At 35.8% G+C, this 13,709-nt stretch overlaps 1 protein-coding gene across 1 annotated transcript; it reads left to right on the forward strand.

The window, feature by feature from the left end:
• The first annotated feature begins 1,826 nt into the window (after positions 1 to 1,826).
• LOC18421988 (cationic peroxidase 2) lies at positions 1,827 to 4,870 on the forward strand. Its single transcript, XM_006826911.4, has 3 exons — positions 1,827 to 2,244; positions 2,384 to 2,546; positions 4,143 to 4,870. Exons 1-3 carry the CDS (start codon positions 1,840 to 1,842, stop codon positions 4,565 to 4,567), a joined length of 993 nt encoding a protein of 330 aa, XP_006826974.1. The 5' UTR covers positions 1,827 to 1,839; the 3' UTR covers positions 4,568 to 4,870.
• The last annotated feature ends 8,839 nt before the right edge of the window (positions 4,871 to 13,709 follow it).

The raw sequence follows: 13,709 nt of genomic DNA on the forward strand, positions 1-13,709 counted from the left end.
AAAGTTGATACGGATTTCTACACCCATATGATAACTTTTCTAGATATTTGTGTCTACTTTAATGATAATCACATCCTTTGGGGTCCTACACACATGAGTGGGAGAGAATCTTGTAGGATCATTATATATATATATATATATATTATTTTTCTTTTAGTAATAAAAGAAACACGTGGTTCTTGGGACAAACAAACTTAGTATAGCTTGGGACAAACAAACACGTGGTTCTTTTAGTAATGAAAAATAATCGAAAAAGCATAGCTTAGTATCAAAGGGTGCGGTTTGCGTAAGGTTGCAACCTTAAACAATCCAATTAATGTGTACCTCTAAATTTTTTCATAAATATAATTTTCATATAAAATATTCTTAGGATGGCTTGAGAATCTATTTTCATCTCTAATTATAAAATTTTAAACTCTAAAATGATTCAAATTAAGTAGATCAATAAACATGAAAAAATCTTGAAAATAAACGGTCCAAATAATGTGGTGCAAGATACACTATTTCGTAGACTTGAAATCTTTTTTTCTTTTCATATTCATACCATCCAAACAACATTTTATGATAGATTTTTTAGGTGCATCTTTAATTCTAGATTTGCAACCATATGTAAACTTTTTCCGCAATATGCATGGTCTAGTATCAAAAGTTGCCACAAAAAGCCAGAAGTGGGTTCAAAAGTTGACTTGGTTTTGGATTTGTAGAGCCAAAAATGGGAATCACGGGCTATCATACAAAAATTGCACAAATTCGAGTAGACCAACTTCACTCAAAGAATTGTACTCCTCGATTAAAAAAATCACTCAAAGAGGCGATATAGTGGCCCAAACCCACAAATGAAATGACGATACAATATAAGACCGAGATTTATTGACTTTGCATTTTACATTTTGACTCAGAGGAGGCGAGCAAGCAAATACGAGAGTGGGATTATACTCAGAGCCCACCAATCCCGCACGCGATTGTACCCACAGTTGTACATCTTTGACTTAAACTAAGGCAAAAGTTAATATAGAGCTGCGGCTTTAAACAATCAAATTAGAGCCTATCTCAAAAATTTTACGAGAAGAGGTTGTTTTGATATTCAAATATCCTCAAATTGATCATTTCGACATCAAGATGTATAGACACGAGAAAAAACATGGATTTCAAGTCTAAAGGTTGTATATTTTGTAACGCATTTTTGGACCATCAATTTTCAAGATTTTTAAGTTTTTATAGATTTATCGATCTACGATATTTATAAAACTTTAAAGTTTATAAATAAAAATAAAAATATATTTTAAAGCTATCCCAAAAACTTTCAATATTGAAAAGACATTTCTCGATACTATTTGAATGTAGGTTATAATTTGATCGTTTGAAGCCTAAGCCCGTTACAAACGGCACCCTTGAAATAATGACAACCCTCCTTACTCCAAACCAGCATCTCTCTCTCTCTGTATTCAGAGTTGATCTAAGCGTCAGCTGGGCCTAGAGAGAGAAACTCGAAAACTACACAAATCTTACTTACCGCTACACACCCCTCCTTATCTCTCTCTCTCTCTCTCTCTGTCATGATTTTTCTCTTGTACACCACCCTTCCTATCTCCAATGACTTTTCTCCCATACCCCACTTGTTATAGGGCGGGGGCGGCTCTTTCATATCGCTCCAAAGGACACCACGTTTCTCTCACTAACAATCACCCTCTCTCTCTCTCTCTCCACATTTATTTTCACTATAAATACCCCCTGGATCTCTTACACAAACAATCATCCCATTTCCATCTCTCTTACCATTACAAATACCCCCTGGATCTCTTACACAAACAATCATCCCATTACTCTCTCCCTCTCATCATGGCCTATCATGGGGATTCAACCTATAAGCTCCTCTTAGCGTTACTTCTGGTATTTGCTTATGCCAGACCAACACATGGCCAGGGCACGAAAGTGGATTTCTACTCATCATCGTGCTCTCGTGTCGAGTCGATTGTTCGATCCGCTGTCGAGTCTCACTTCAAATCAGACCCATCAGTGGCTCCTGCTTTGCTGAGAATGCACTTCCATGACTGCTTTGTTCAGGGCTGCGATGCCTCTGTTCTCATCAATGGTCCTTCAGCTGAGAGAAACGCACTGCCGAATCTCTCTCTAAGAGGATTCGAAGTGATTGATGACGCCAAGGCTCAGCTTGAGGCTGCATGTCCTGGTGTTGTTTCTTGCGCAGACATTCTAGCTCTTGCCGCTCGTGATTCCGTTGTTTTGGTATTGTGTTTTCCAGACTTGTTATGTTTCGAAATTCTCGCTCTCTCATTTTCATGTATCTTTCTTTACATATGTAACTCACTCTCTCTCTCTCTCTCTCTCTCTAGTTGATGATGTTGTGTTTGCGTGATGTGTGCAGACGAAGGGTTTGAGCTGGTCGGTGCCCCTGGGAAGGAGAGATGGGTTGGTATCCGCGGCTTCCGACGCATCAAATTTGCCAGGATTCACAGACTCAGTGGATGTGCAGAAACAAAAATTCGCCGAAAAAGGCCTAAGCACACAAGACTTAGTCACTCTCGTTGGTAAGTGACCCTTTTCAAATTTTCACTCAAATTATTTGCTTATATAAATTCTTTTTTCGCAACCATGAAAGAGAGCCAGCCATATGGGTGTGGTGCGAACCCAATATAACACCTCCGAAGTATGGTATCTATTGGAAAGTGTTAGTTAGCTCCGGTGAAAGTTTAAGAAGAACAAGGAATAGGCCCAAAAAGATATCGTTGGAAGTAGTGAGAAAAGATAGAGGGAGTTATGACCATACTAAAGTATGGTCTTTAATAGACAATAACACACTAGAATTCGTGTAGCCGACTCTAATTAGTTGAAAAAAAGCCATGACGATGATAATGATTTTCTAAAGCCCTTAATATATTGTTAATAAGTAAAAATAACCTCTACCCCCCACTATGAATTTTCATCCCCGTTAACTCTTTGGGTTCACCAAAATCTTTGTGCCCCTCAAGTTTAAAACGTTGAAACTATTAGCCCCCCAATTATGTTTTCTTTTGTTTTTTATAAATTTGATTTTTTTGTTTTACAAAATATAAAACCCATCCAGCAGACAACTCCTTTCCCTTTCTCTTCTGTTACCCAAAACCAATATTACTTCCATGGACCCTACTCTACAAATTTAGATATGAAAAGAAAATGATCTTTTTAAATATTATGACATATTTTACAATTTCATTAATATCTTTTGAACTTAGAAATAATCAATAGTTTTTAAATATGTAAGTGGGAATGGAAATCTAGATCGATATTTGAAGTTCAAGTAGTGCTACCACTACGACCTCAACCCATTCCTAATGAGTATATGCTTTCGTTAGTGTGTGTTTATTTGGGGCCATGTTGTTAGGCCCACGTAAAAGGTGCGTAGGATGCTCAATATATATAATAGGACTATGAAATGAGGGCGGTGAAAGGTTGAGGGAGCAAAAAACAGGGACCATATGTGTGTATGAGAGAGAGAGAGAGTGAGTAGGGGTAAGGAGGTGGGAATGGAATTCTAAAAGGTAATAAGGAGGTGTGAATGGAATTTTGAGAGAGAGAGAGAGTGAAATGGAATTCTAAAAGGTTATAACGAGGTGTGAATGGAATTTTGAGAGAGAGAGAGAGAGAGGTGTCAGTGCAATTGAGAGAGAGAGAGAGAGAGTAGGGGGAGGTGTGAATGGAAATTTATTTTTCTTCATTTGGTACCCACTATCTATAACGCGTTAACTCATAATAGAGATATAAAGAAAAGGATGCCGTATAGTAAAGTTGATAATCTATGTTCACTTGTCATCTCGAAGGGACACATCTTGCCTTCATAAAAAGCATCGTATGGTAGAGTGGTATCCCACCACGTTAAGGTAGAGTAAAACCCTTCAATCAATAGATATGTGATCTTCACCGTCCAATGTGATGATCCATTCATAGGCTCAACATATTGGACGATGGAGATCATCATGCTTACCAATCCAATGGGAGCCATGTGACTATAAATGCTTCAAAGTTCAAACACTTCCATTCCACGACCTTGATGAAATTTGAGCTTTCGACCTCGAAATTCTTTACATTCAATCCTTTAAAATCATAAATCACAAAATTCATACCTAACCTTATCTATGATGTTTCAGGGGGTCACACAATCGGCACGGCAGAGTGTCAATTTTTCCGATACCGCCTCTACAACTTCACAAACACCGGCAATGGAGCCGACCCAACCATAAGCTCTTCCTTCCTCTCTCAACTGCAAACCCTGTGTCCATCCGACGGAGACGGTACCCGAAGAGTGGCTCTAGACACTGGGAGTCAAAACACATTCGATGTGTCGTACTTCACTAACCTAAGGAACGGTCGGGGAATATTGGAATCCGATCAAAGATTGTTCACAGACGATTCCACTCGTACTTTCGTAAATAATTATGCCGGAATACTGAGAGGAGTGCTCGGACTGCGGTTTGGCGTAGAGTTTGGGCACTCCATGGTTAAGATGAGCAACATTGGTGTCCTAACTGGAACAGAGGGGGACATACGCAAGGTGTGCTCTTCGTTCAATTAGGGAGGGGTGAATTAGGGCCGTTGGATAAGGGTTTGGAGGGTGGCGATTATGCCTCGAGTGGTGGCTAGTAAGATTGTATTATTTAATATCATAGGATAAGGTTGGTGTGTCCTATGTGAAGAATTATTGGCGGGTTTTGCTACTTCCCTTGCAAACAAAAAGGGGGCGGCCAGCCAGAGGGTGTCGTATGATTTGTGGTCTCTTCCATGAATAGATAATGTTGTGTCCTTATTAGCTAAGAAGATTGTATGGTAAATCTACAATTGATTGCCTTCAATTAGTAAAATGCAAACTTTCGAGTTCGATGTTGTCCCCTAACTTGTTTCCCATCTTTATTTGCTTGATGATGAAATGTATACAACAAGATCAAGGGAAATTTGTCAAAATACTCATTAGAGATTACTTATTTAACTATTTATCAATTTGGAACTATTCCAACTCATGGGTATTTTGAAATTAAATCAATTTAACTTGTTTTCCATCTTTATTTTATTTATCAATTTAACTTGTTTCCCATCTTTATTTTATGGATATTTTGAAATTAAATCAAAAGATATGGATAAATGTTAGTTAATCTCTCATGGGTAACATGATAAAGTTTCCTTAAACAATCGATCATTGGAAGTTTGTAAAATTATACCTAATAGTTGCAGTATTTAATATTGAGAAATGATCCTATGATACCTTCCCTCACATTTGAAATTACCCTCACCTGTGGGTAATTTGGGGCAGTTTTTCATTTTTATAGGGTAATGATAAAATAATATTTTGAACATAAAAAATTAAACAAATTACCCTAGACACATTCAAGGCGATTATAGTTAATTATTCTTATATAAAATAATTTTTATTATCTTTATTTGGTGGACTTCATAAAAATGAATCTATGCTCAAAAATATAAAAAAATAAAATAAAATAAAATTATTTTCGGCTGTTAGATGTAGCCTTATTCAATTTGTGCACCCGAATGTAGCTCGGTATTCTATGCCCTCCACAGAGCTAGCCTATAAAGAAGCAACCAAGGTTCATAATATAGGCCAAAATGTGAAAAATATTCCAAAGTGCATTTGATGCGTTATTTGATGGGTTATTTGAAATTTCATCTGAAGAATTCTGGGCCATTTGAAATTAAATAAATAATTCAAAAGGATGGTATAGATTCACCCTTTAACAACTCAGATTAATCCAAGCCGCATCTAACCGTCAAAAAACAATTTTATTTTTCTTTACCTAAAATTTGGGACAAGTATTCATTTTTATAGGGCAATGATAAAATAATATTTTGAACAAAAAAATTAAACAAAATACCCTAAACACATTCAATAATTATTATTATATAAATAATTTTATTATCTTTATTTGGTGCACTTCATAAAAATGAATCTATGTCCCAAAATTAAGATAAAAATTACACAAAAATAAAATTATTTTTGGTTGTTACATGTGGCCTTAGTCCATCTGTGCACCCTAACTTCGCCCTTTTTGCTATGCCCTTGCCAATATGGGAAAAGTATGGCAAATATGTCTGTAATGGCGGCCCCCCAAGTTTTTTGGCGGTTGTGGTAGGGGCGTCATATGATTTTCGATTTAAATAAGGACAACGTTTTTATTAGGTTGCAACATTAAACTATTGAAGTAAGGTGCACTTAAAAAGTTCTCTAGAAGAGAGTGATCAAACATTGGAAAACCCTCCAAAGAAGCATCTCGACCTTAAGAGATGCGTGAATATGAAAGAAAAAAAAATTTTAAGTCCTAAAAATGTTGCATCTTATACCAAGTTATCCAAACTGTTTATTTCTAATATTATTAAGTGTTTATGATATACTCCATATGTCTTATTTTTGAAATTTTAAATTTCATAAATAGAGATGAAAATAGATTTTCAGCAAACTTAAGGTTCCCAATAAAATGTATACAGATATCATATATAACGTAATATAAAATATAATATAGTGTATTTTATATTTATTTTATTGATCTATATTTGTATCATATAAGATATATTATATAGTGAATTATTTTATTAATCTTTATTTTTATTATATAATATACATAAAATTATATATATATATATATATATATATATAATTATATTATATATTATACAATAAATTATATTGTATATTATATTTTACAATAAAATATATAAATTTTATATATAGGGGGGGTTTCATAAAAAAAAGGTTCCAAGTTTAAGTTCCAACCTTTGCCTTGGAACATTTTTTTTAAAGCAAGATTGGAACTTGAACAGTTCCTTGAAGTTTTATTTGAAGTTCAATTTTTTTATCAAACAAGAAACTTGAACAGTATTAAGACGTTCTAAACTTCCAAAAAGACACTTACTGTTATCAAACACGCCCCTATAGTATAACAAGTGGACCATATACAAACCTCACCCTTTAAATAATGTTAGAAATTGTAAATTAAATGCCACTATTTTCTAATAATAGAAACAATAGCTAGTGTTGCGATAAAATTCCTTCAAAAACATAGAAATTGAACTTGGTGGTTTGTGGTGGTTTAGCTGGGCCATGTTGTAAACTTAGCCTGCAGGGGAAGCTCCTTGGGTTTTTATGACTCGATATCTTTCATCTCGTCTTATAATCGTATTGTAGTCAAATTTCAAAAGAAAAAAAATTTGAGGCCTTAAAACCCTTAAACAGAGGTCTGCTGTTTGATTTGAAGCACTTCATGAGATTCCTCCCAATCACTATTTACTCTATTTTATGAGTTTCATTATCAGAAAAAAGAAAAAATCAAAAAGATAAACATGATTTGAAAGTTGGGATGTCAAACCAAATCCTTCACTCGGTGAATTGCCAGTGGTAGGACTACGTGACAATACGGTGCTGCATAGGGTTTTTGTTAGGCTATTTTCTCTCATAGAATATTTCCTTAATCTACTCAAGTTTGTACGCTTATACCATTATTCCACAATATAATAAATTTTTTACCTAATACTATTTTAAGTAATTAATTAAAATAAAAATAAAAAATTTCATAAAAAAAATACTTATTAACTACAGTGGGAATGACATTAGCACCATAAAGTGTGATAAATCAGATATACAGAATTAATTGTTTTGTAACAACTATAAAATACTGCTCTTATCACAATGATAAAAAAATGTCTCAGCTCCAAAAAGTTTTTATAGTATAAAGTAAAGGTGAGGGTGTCCAATGAATGATGAGTATGTTAAGCAAGTAACCTAGCAAAACTCTTTAAATATTTGGAGGTGATCAATGTGAGGTTTGACATTATTGAACCCAAAAAAAAAAAAAATTTACTTCGACATTTTTTCTACGCTCCTTTTTTCCTATTTCTTTTTATGTTAAATGTTGATTTTTCTATTGCAAGTGTTGTAAAACGAAAGGTCAAAGGTACCATTGGTGAATTCGTTCAAGGTTTAAACCCCATCGCTTGTAGTATAGTCCAGTGGGAACAAGTTGGATACTTGCTCCTTGGGGATTATTTCGTAAGAAATTTTCGGAGCACCTTAAAATCACAATTACCACATGAATAACTTCAAATAATCATAATATCACTATATGATTAAGCCATTCAGTGTAATTTTTGAGTTTCTAAGCACTGAAATCTGATCGTCTAATAAGATAGACAAATGTTCTTACATCAAATAAAATTGGAAACAAAAACGAGTAATGTGTATTATATAACGTTCCCATTTCTTATATAAGAGGAAAAAATTTATATAAGTGTGACGCACTAAACGATCAAATTAGGGGCGTACATCAAAAATTTCACTAGAAGAGATTGTTTTGATGCCTTAAAATCCTGAAATTGATCATCTTGACCTCAAGATGTATGGATACGACAAAAATTGGATTTCTAGTTTTTGAAATAGTGCATCTTGTAATTCATTTTTAGACCGTCAATTTTCAAGATTTTTAAGTTTTTATAGATATGCTCGATGTACACTATTTTTTAAGCTTTAAATTTTATAATTAGATATGAAAATATATTTAAAGGTTATCACAAATATTTCCAGTATTGAAACCACATTTTTCGACCCTATTTGAAGGTGCGTTTTACTTTGATTGTTTAGAACCTTAGCCTTAGACAAACTGCACCCGGCATGTTGGTCACGTCTCCCATGTTTTTAATTTGAAAAAAAAAAAAAAAATGATATATATATATATATATATATATATATATATATATATATATATATATATATATATATTATTTCTAGATATCCATGTGCTAACTTTAATGGTGATCTTTTGAAGTCCTACACACATGAGTGAGAGAGAGTCTTATAGGATAATTACTCATATATATATAGCTTATGCAATACACTCGGGTGAAATTTGCCTTACCCAGGGCGAGTCCGAGTAACTCGGCCAAGTCTGGGTACAGTAAACAACATAATGGCTGCTTCTTGCAAAGCAATATGCAGTACAATCGCTTCTTTCTTTCTTCCTTTTTATAGATCAAAAGAGAAGCATCTTTCTCGAGGGCTTGGCAATGCATGGTTGCAAATTTTCAATGATGCTAAATATTCATGCGCTATTTATTATTTCACTAAAGTCCAGACAGAATTTCTGGTTTTGTTGACCTTGACCCGGGATGGCTTCAGGATGGACCGTGTCAGGTCAGGTGCAGTCAAGTCTAGTCCAACGACAACCCAACTTGACCCGGTAGATATAAGACACATGTACATCTATATTACCTTTATAATGTAAAAAATATTATTTATAAAAAAATTGTTTCATACGGGCTAGACCGCATCAAAAAATATAAAGCATCCATCTTAATGATGGATGCAAGTAGGTGTTCCATCTAAAAATAATGGAAACTAACAGTCTAAATGTTTTCTTGTTAGAATTATTATTTTTAGATTTTCAAATTTATTTATTTTTTCATATTAATGATCTCCATGTTAGAGATTACATGTTCTTAAAAATTAAGTCTTAAAATTCATTTAAAAAATAGATTTATCAAGAGGCCCGCATTTCTACATATGCTTGGCCGCATAGAAACCGGATCCTTATTTATATTTTTTTTCTGAACCTGCACCCAACCTGACTTGGTAAGACGGGCCCGGGTATAATTGACTTGCATCTGACCAAGGTTTGGCTCAAGCCTGGGTCTAACTTAGACCTAGACGGATCCGGATCGACTTGGGCCCATCCCGGCCCATTTACTGCCCTAAACGTACCTGACTGTGACGAATTTACAGCCTATTTTTTCCTTGGTTCTCAATGGACGAGGCCTGTTTTTGTTTCCTTATTTTCCAAGGGACGAGTAAGTCTTAAGTAACATTACACTAGACTCTATCCCTGACTTCTCAAAAGAAAAGCGAGTGAAATCCAATTTGGTTTTGATTTCCCTGCATGCGAAAAAACGAACTTAAATATGTCTTGAATCCCACGGAAAATCATGATTAATATTTATGTATCATTAATTTGGGGGAACAAATATTTTCCTATATTCAAACTCACTAAAGTTCAGACACTCTGGGTTTTAGTGTACCCCTTTTTAATGGTGAGTTAATATACAGTCTTTATGAATGTAACTTTTGTGCAGCCAATGCTTTAAAACCTAGCGTTTTTGGATCTAGATGGCCGATTTGGATGGGAATTGGTTGGAACTGAGTTAGTTCTCGGATAGGACGATCTTGGCCTGGTTCCCCCAAATACCCCATTTATATATTTTTTTTAAACAATTTCTTTCAAGATTATGTAATATTTTCTCAGGTCCTCTCTAAATCTCCGCCCAATAAAACCCACTTTAATTCTTTTTTTTTAATATTTTTTGGATCACCGATTCAGAATGATCCAGACAATCTAGGTTGTTGATCTAGATCTGACATAGATCTATGGATGAACTATCCATCCCGCTTGTCCGAGTTTTAAAATATTGGTGTAACCTATTTAGGTCAACGTATGCAACATGTTGGGCTCACCTAGTTAGAGCCCTTTGTACGAATGTGGATGCATGTAGCGGAACCAGGAAATATGGGATACAAATATATGCCAAAGTTGATGTGTATGTGTATGAATGGGGAAACCATTCAATAAAACAAATAAAAAATAAATCTTACTGGCACTGGATTTACGTGGTTCACCTTTTCAAGCTACGCCAATAGGAAAATAAACGAATCTACTATTAACACAAAGGTTACAATACTCTTATAAGAAACAACTTTTCTTAGGATCACCGATTTCATCTAGAGATTTCTCTCTTTATGATTTCCTTCTTTGATCTCAGAGACTTCTTTTCTTTTTAAAAGAAAAAGTTCTCTCTTTCTCTCATTTTCTTCCCTTCTCCTTCTTCTCTCTCTCAAAAAAAAAAAAAAACTTAACGATACTTCTCTCTAAGAAGAAAGACAACTCTCTCTTTCTTTTCTTCTCTCTCAGAGAAGGATAAGTATCTTTCTCTCTTCTTCTCGCACAAAGAAGGATTAATCTATCTCTTTTTTCTCCTCTCACAGAGAACGATGGATCTCTATCTTCTTATCTCTACAGAATGAGGCTTCTTGTATTTTTCAATACATCAAGAAGAGTCCACCCAAAGAAATGACCTAGAGAAATGCACTCCCAAAACTGGCGCGGAGAGGTTCACACCCAAAAATGACCCGATGATGTGGTTTTAGTTTAACCAACCAAGAGCATAAAAAAACCTCTCATGTATTCCCTTTTATGTATGGGCTAAGGAATAACAACTATATATAGAAGTATCCCATAACCTTCTAAAATGGAAGTCCATCTCTATCTCCCATTTTTAAGAAGAGTTAAGAGGAATATCTCCCCCTTATCAAACCGTGAGATCTTATTTTTGTGTGGGATGGTGACTTGGTCAACAAGTCATCGTCTTCCACTTTCTCAAACTACCCTCTATCAAAAGAAAAATTCCATTGGTGTCCCTCCTTCATGGGATGGGACCCCAATAATCTCTCGCTCTAATCCCAAGAGGGAGTCTCCCTTCGCAGATCAACCAGGTGCTCAAATGACACTCGTGCTAGCCATGCTTCTTCATGACTCTTGTTTTATCTTTGACCAAGGTATTCGTCATCATATCTGACACACTCCTGTTGATATGGATTTGACCTAGTTGCAACAGTTTCTTCACCCTTCTGCAACTTGGATTGCCATACAACAACTCTCTCTGCAAAAGTAATCAAGTATTACGAGATTGACTTCTTTTAGTCTAGGTGTCCAGCGATGTCTTCATCTGTGTATTAATGTAACACAGGTTTTCTTCCCCCAAAGTACAAACACATTTTGGATGATCCTCTGAGATACTTAAATATCAAATTAATTGTTGTCTAGTAGTCCGTGTCAAGATTAGCGATACCTGAATCTGCTCATGGTATTATTGTCAGTCCATAGAGTCACCAACGATTAAAGTGATTCATTGTTGGTCAAAGTAGTGACTAACGATCAATTAATCAATACCTTCTTTGTATAATGGCGATTCACTGTTGGTCAAGATGATGACTAATGGTCCATTGGTCAATACCTTCTTTGCACAGTGGCGATTCATTGTTGATCAAGATGATGACTAATTGTTTGTAGGTCAAGACTTTCTTTGCACAGTGTGCACTCACCGACAATCTTGAGCTCACCACGCTTCTATTGTGTGTGCTTCCTACTGCCGACCCATAGGGAACTTTCTGTGTTTCTTCATTCTTCCTCTTGGTTGAAGGGATATTCTGGCACTTAATTCCTGTGCCTTCTTACCTTTTGACAACTTTACCAAGTCATAAGTGTGACTCTGACGCAAGGATACATCTCATCTTTCATAGCTTTAACCCACACCTCTTTGTATTTGTCAACCTAATTACATGGTAGATTTTTGGTCCAGCCCTTGCAAGGTAGCTAGTATAGGGTTTTTGTCCCCTAGAGTACCTTATCAGTTAAATTGTAGGTGACACTTATTGAACAGGCCGCTCCCCCTATTCCTCATCACCCTGAAGTGTCATGTCAACTCTTTGGACACATCCTCTTATTTCACTTCTCTACCGTCTTCATTTACTACGGTAGAAGAACTATAACCGGTTCCGAACCATTGAATATTCGTCGCTTTGCTGACTTCATCACATCTCCACATCCTACATCTGAACTTCTTCATTTGAGTACCCTTAGAAGACGTATAGGAGTGCTTTCTCATTCAACTTGGATCTTTGTTTCTTGGCACATGCATCAATGCCTCGAACACCATCAAGTGTGAATAAGTGATATCGTTTCCGGTCCAACTTCTCTCTAGGATCTGACCATCCAAAGAAAACAATGGGATCGATATTAAGTAGCATGTTATGAGGACTACTTCACCCTAATACGGCTTAGTGGTGGATAACATGCTCTTAACTCTGAGACACTTTAGCAGCTGGAGTGTCTCGCTTTTCACCTTATGTGGAAATCCTGAAAGATCTCAAACACTTATTTTTTCAATTTCACCCATACCTGTCATGAAGCATCACCATTGAAGGTGACGAAGTATGATGCGCCACCAAACGACTTTGATGCTCTTGTATCCACAACTGAATCCGAGTTGCATGATGAAATATTAATGTACCATTTACCATAGTTTTCGACCGCACCATCATTTATAGTTACTGCAGCGGTTTGTCTACCATCATCCATGGCATTGTCCTCATGCCGCTCATTCTTGAGCTTCCAGCAATCTTTCTTGATGTGTCATTCCTTGCCATAATTAAAACATTTGATCCCGTTTCTCGTTTTCGATCGACTTTGGTCCTCGTTCATAGACCTTCCTCGATTTGTGACAAGAGCATGTAGTACGATGTGTAAGAGGTTTTCTTCTCACCTCCTTATTCAATAGGCTACTAGTGACCTGACTCATAGTCACTATCCCATCCGGAGCTGAGTTACTCACAGAGACTTCTAGAATCTCCCAACTGTCCAGTAGTGAGCTGCGCAAAAACAAATCATGTCGCCCATCTTCCAGGAACAACTACATCGTCGCAAATTGATTAAAAATGCTTTGCACCTCATTCAAGTGCTCCGCAACGGATTCCCTCTCCCTGAACTTCATGTTCACTAACTTCCGGATCAAGAACACGTTATTTCTGGCGGTCTTCCTCTCGTACAAGTCATGTAATTTATCCCACAATGACTTCGAAGATTATCTCCATCGACACATAGTTCAACACATTT

This window comes from Amborella trichopoda, chromosome 4 (assembly GCF_054954075.1).
Source record: "Amborella trichopoda isolate Santa Cruz 75 chromosome 4, AtrichopodaSantaCruz75HAP2 v2.0, whole genome shotgun sequence".
Taxonomy (NCBI): domain Eukaryota; kingdom Viridiplantae; phylum Streptophyta; class Magnoliopsida; order Amborellales; family Amborellaceae; genus Amborella; species Amborella trichopoda.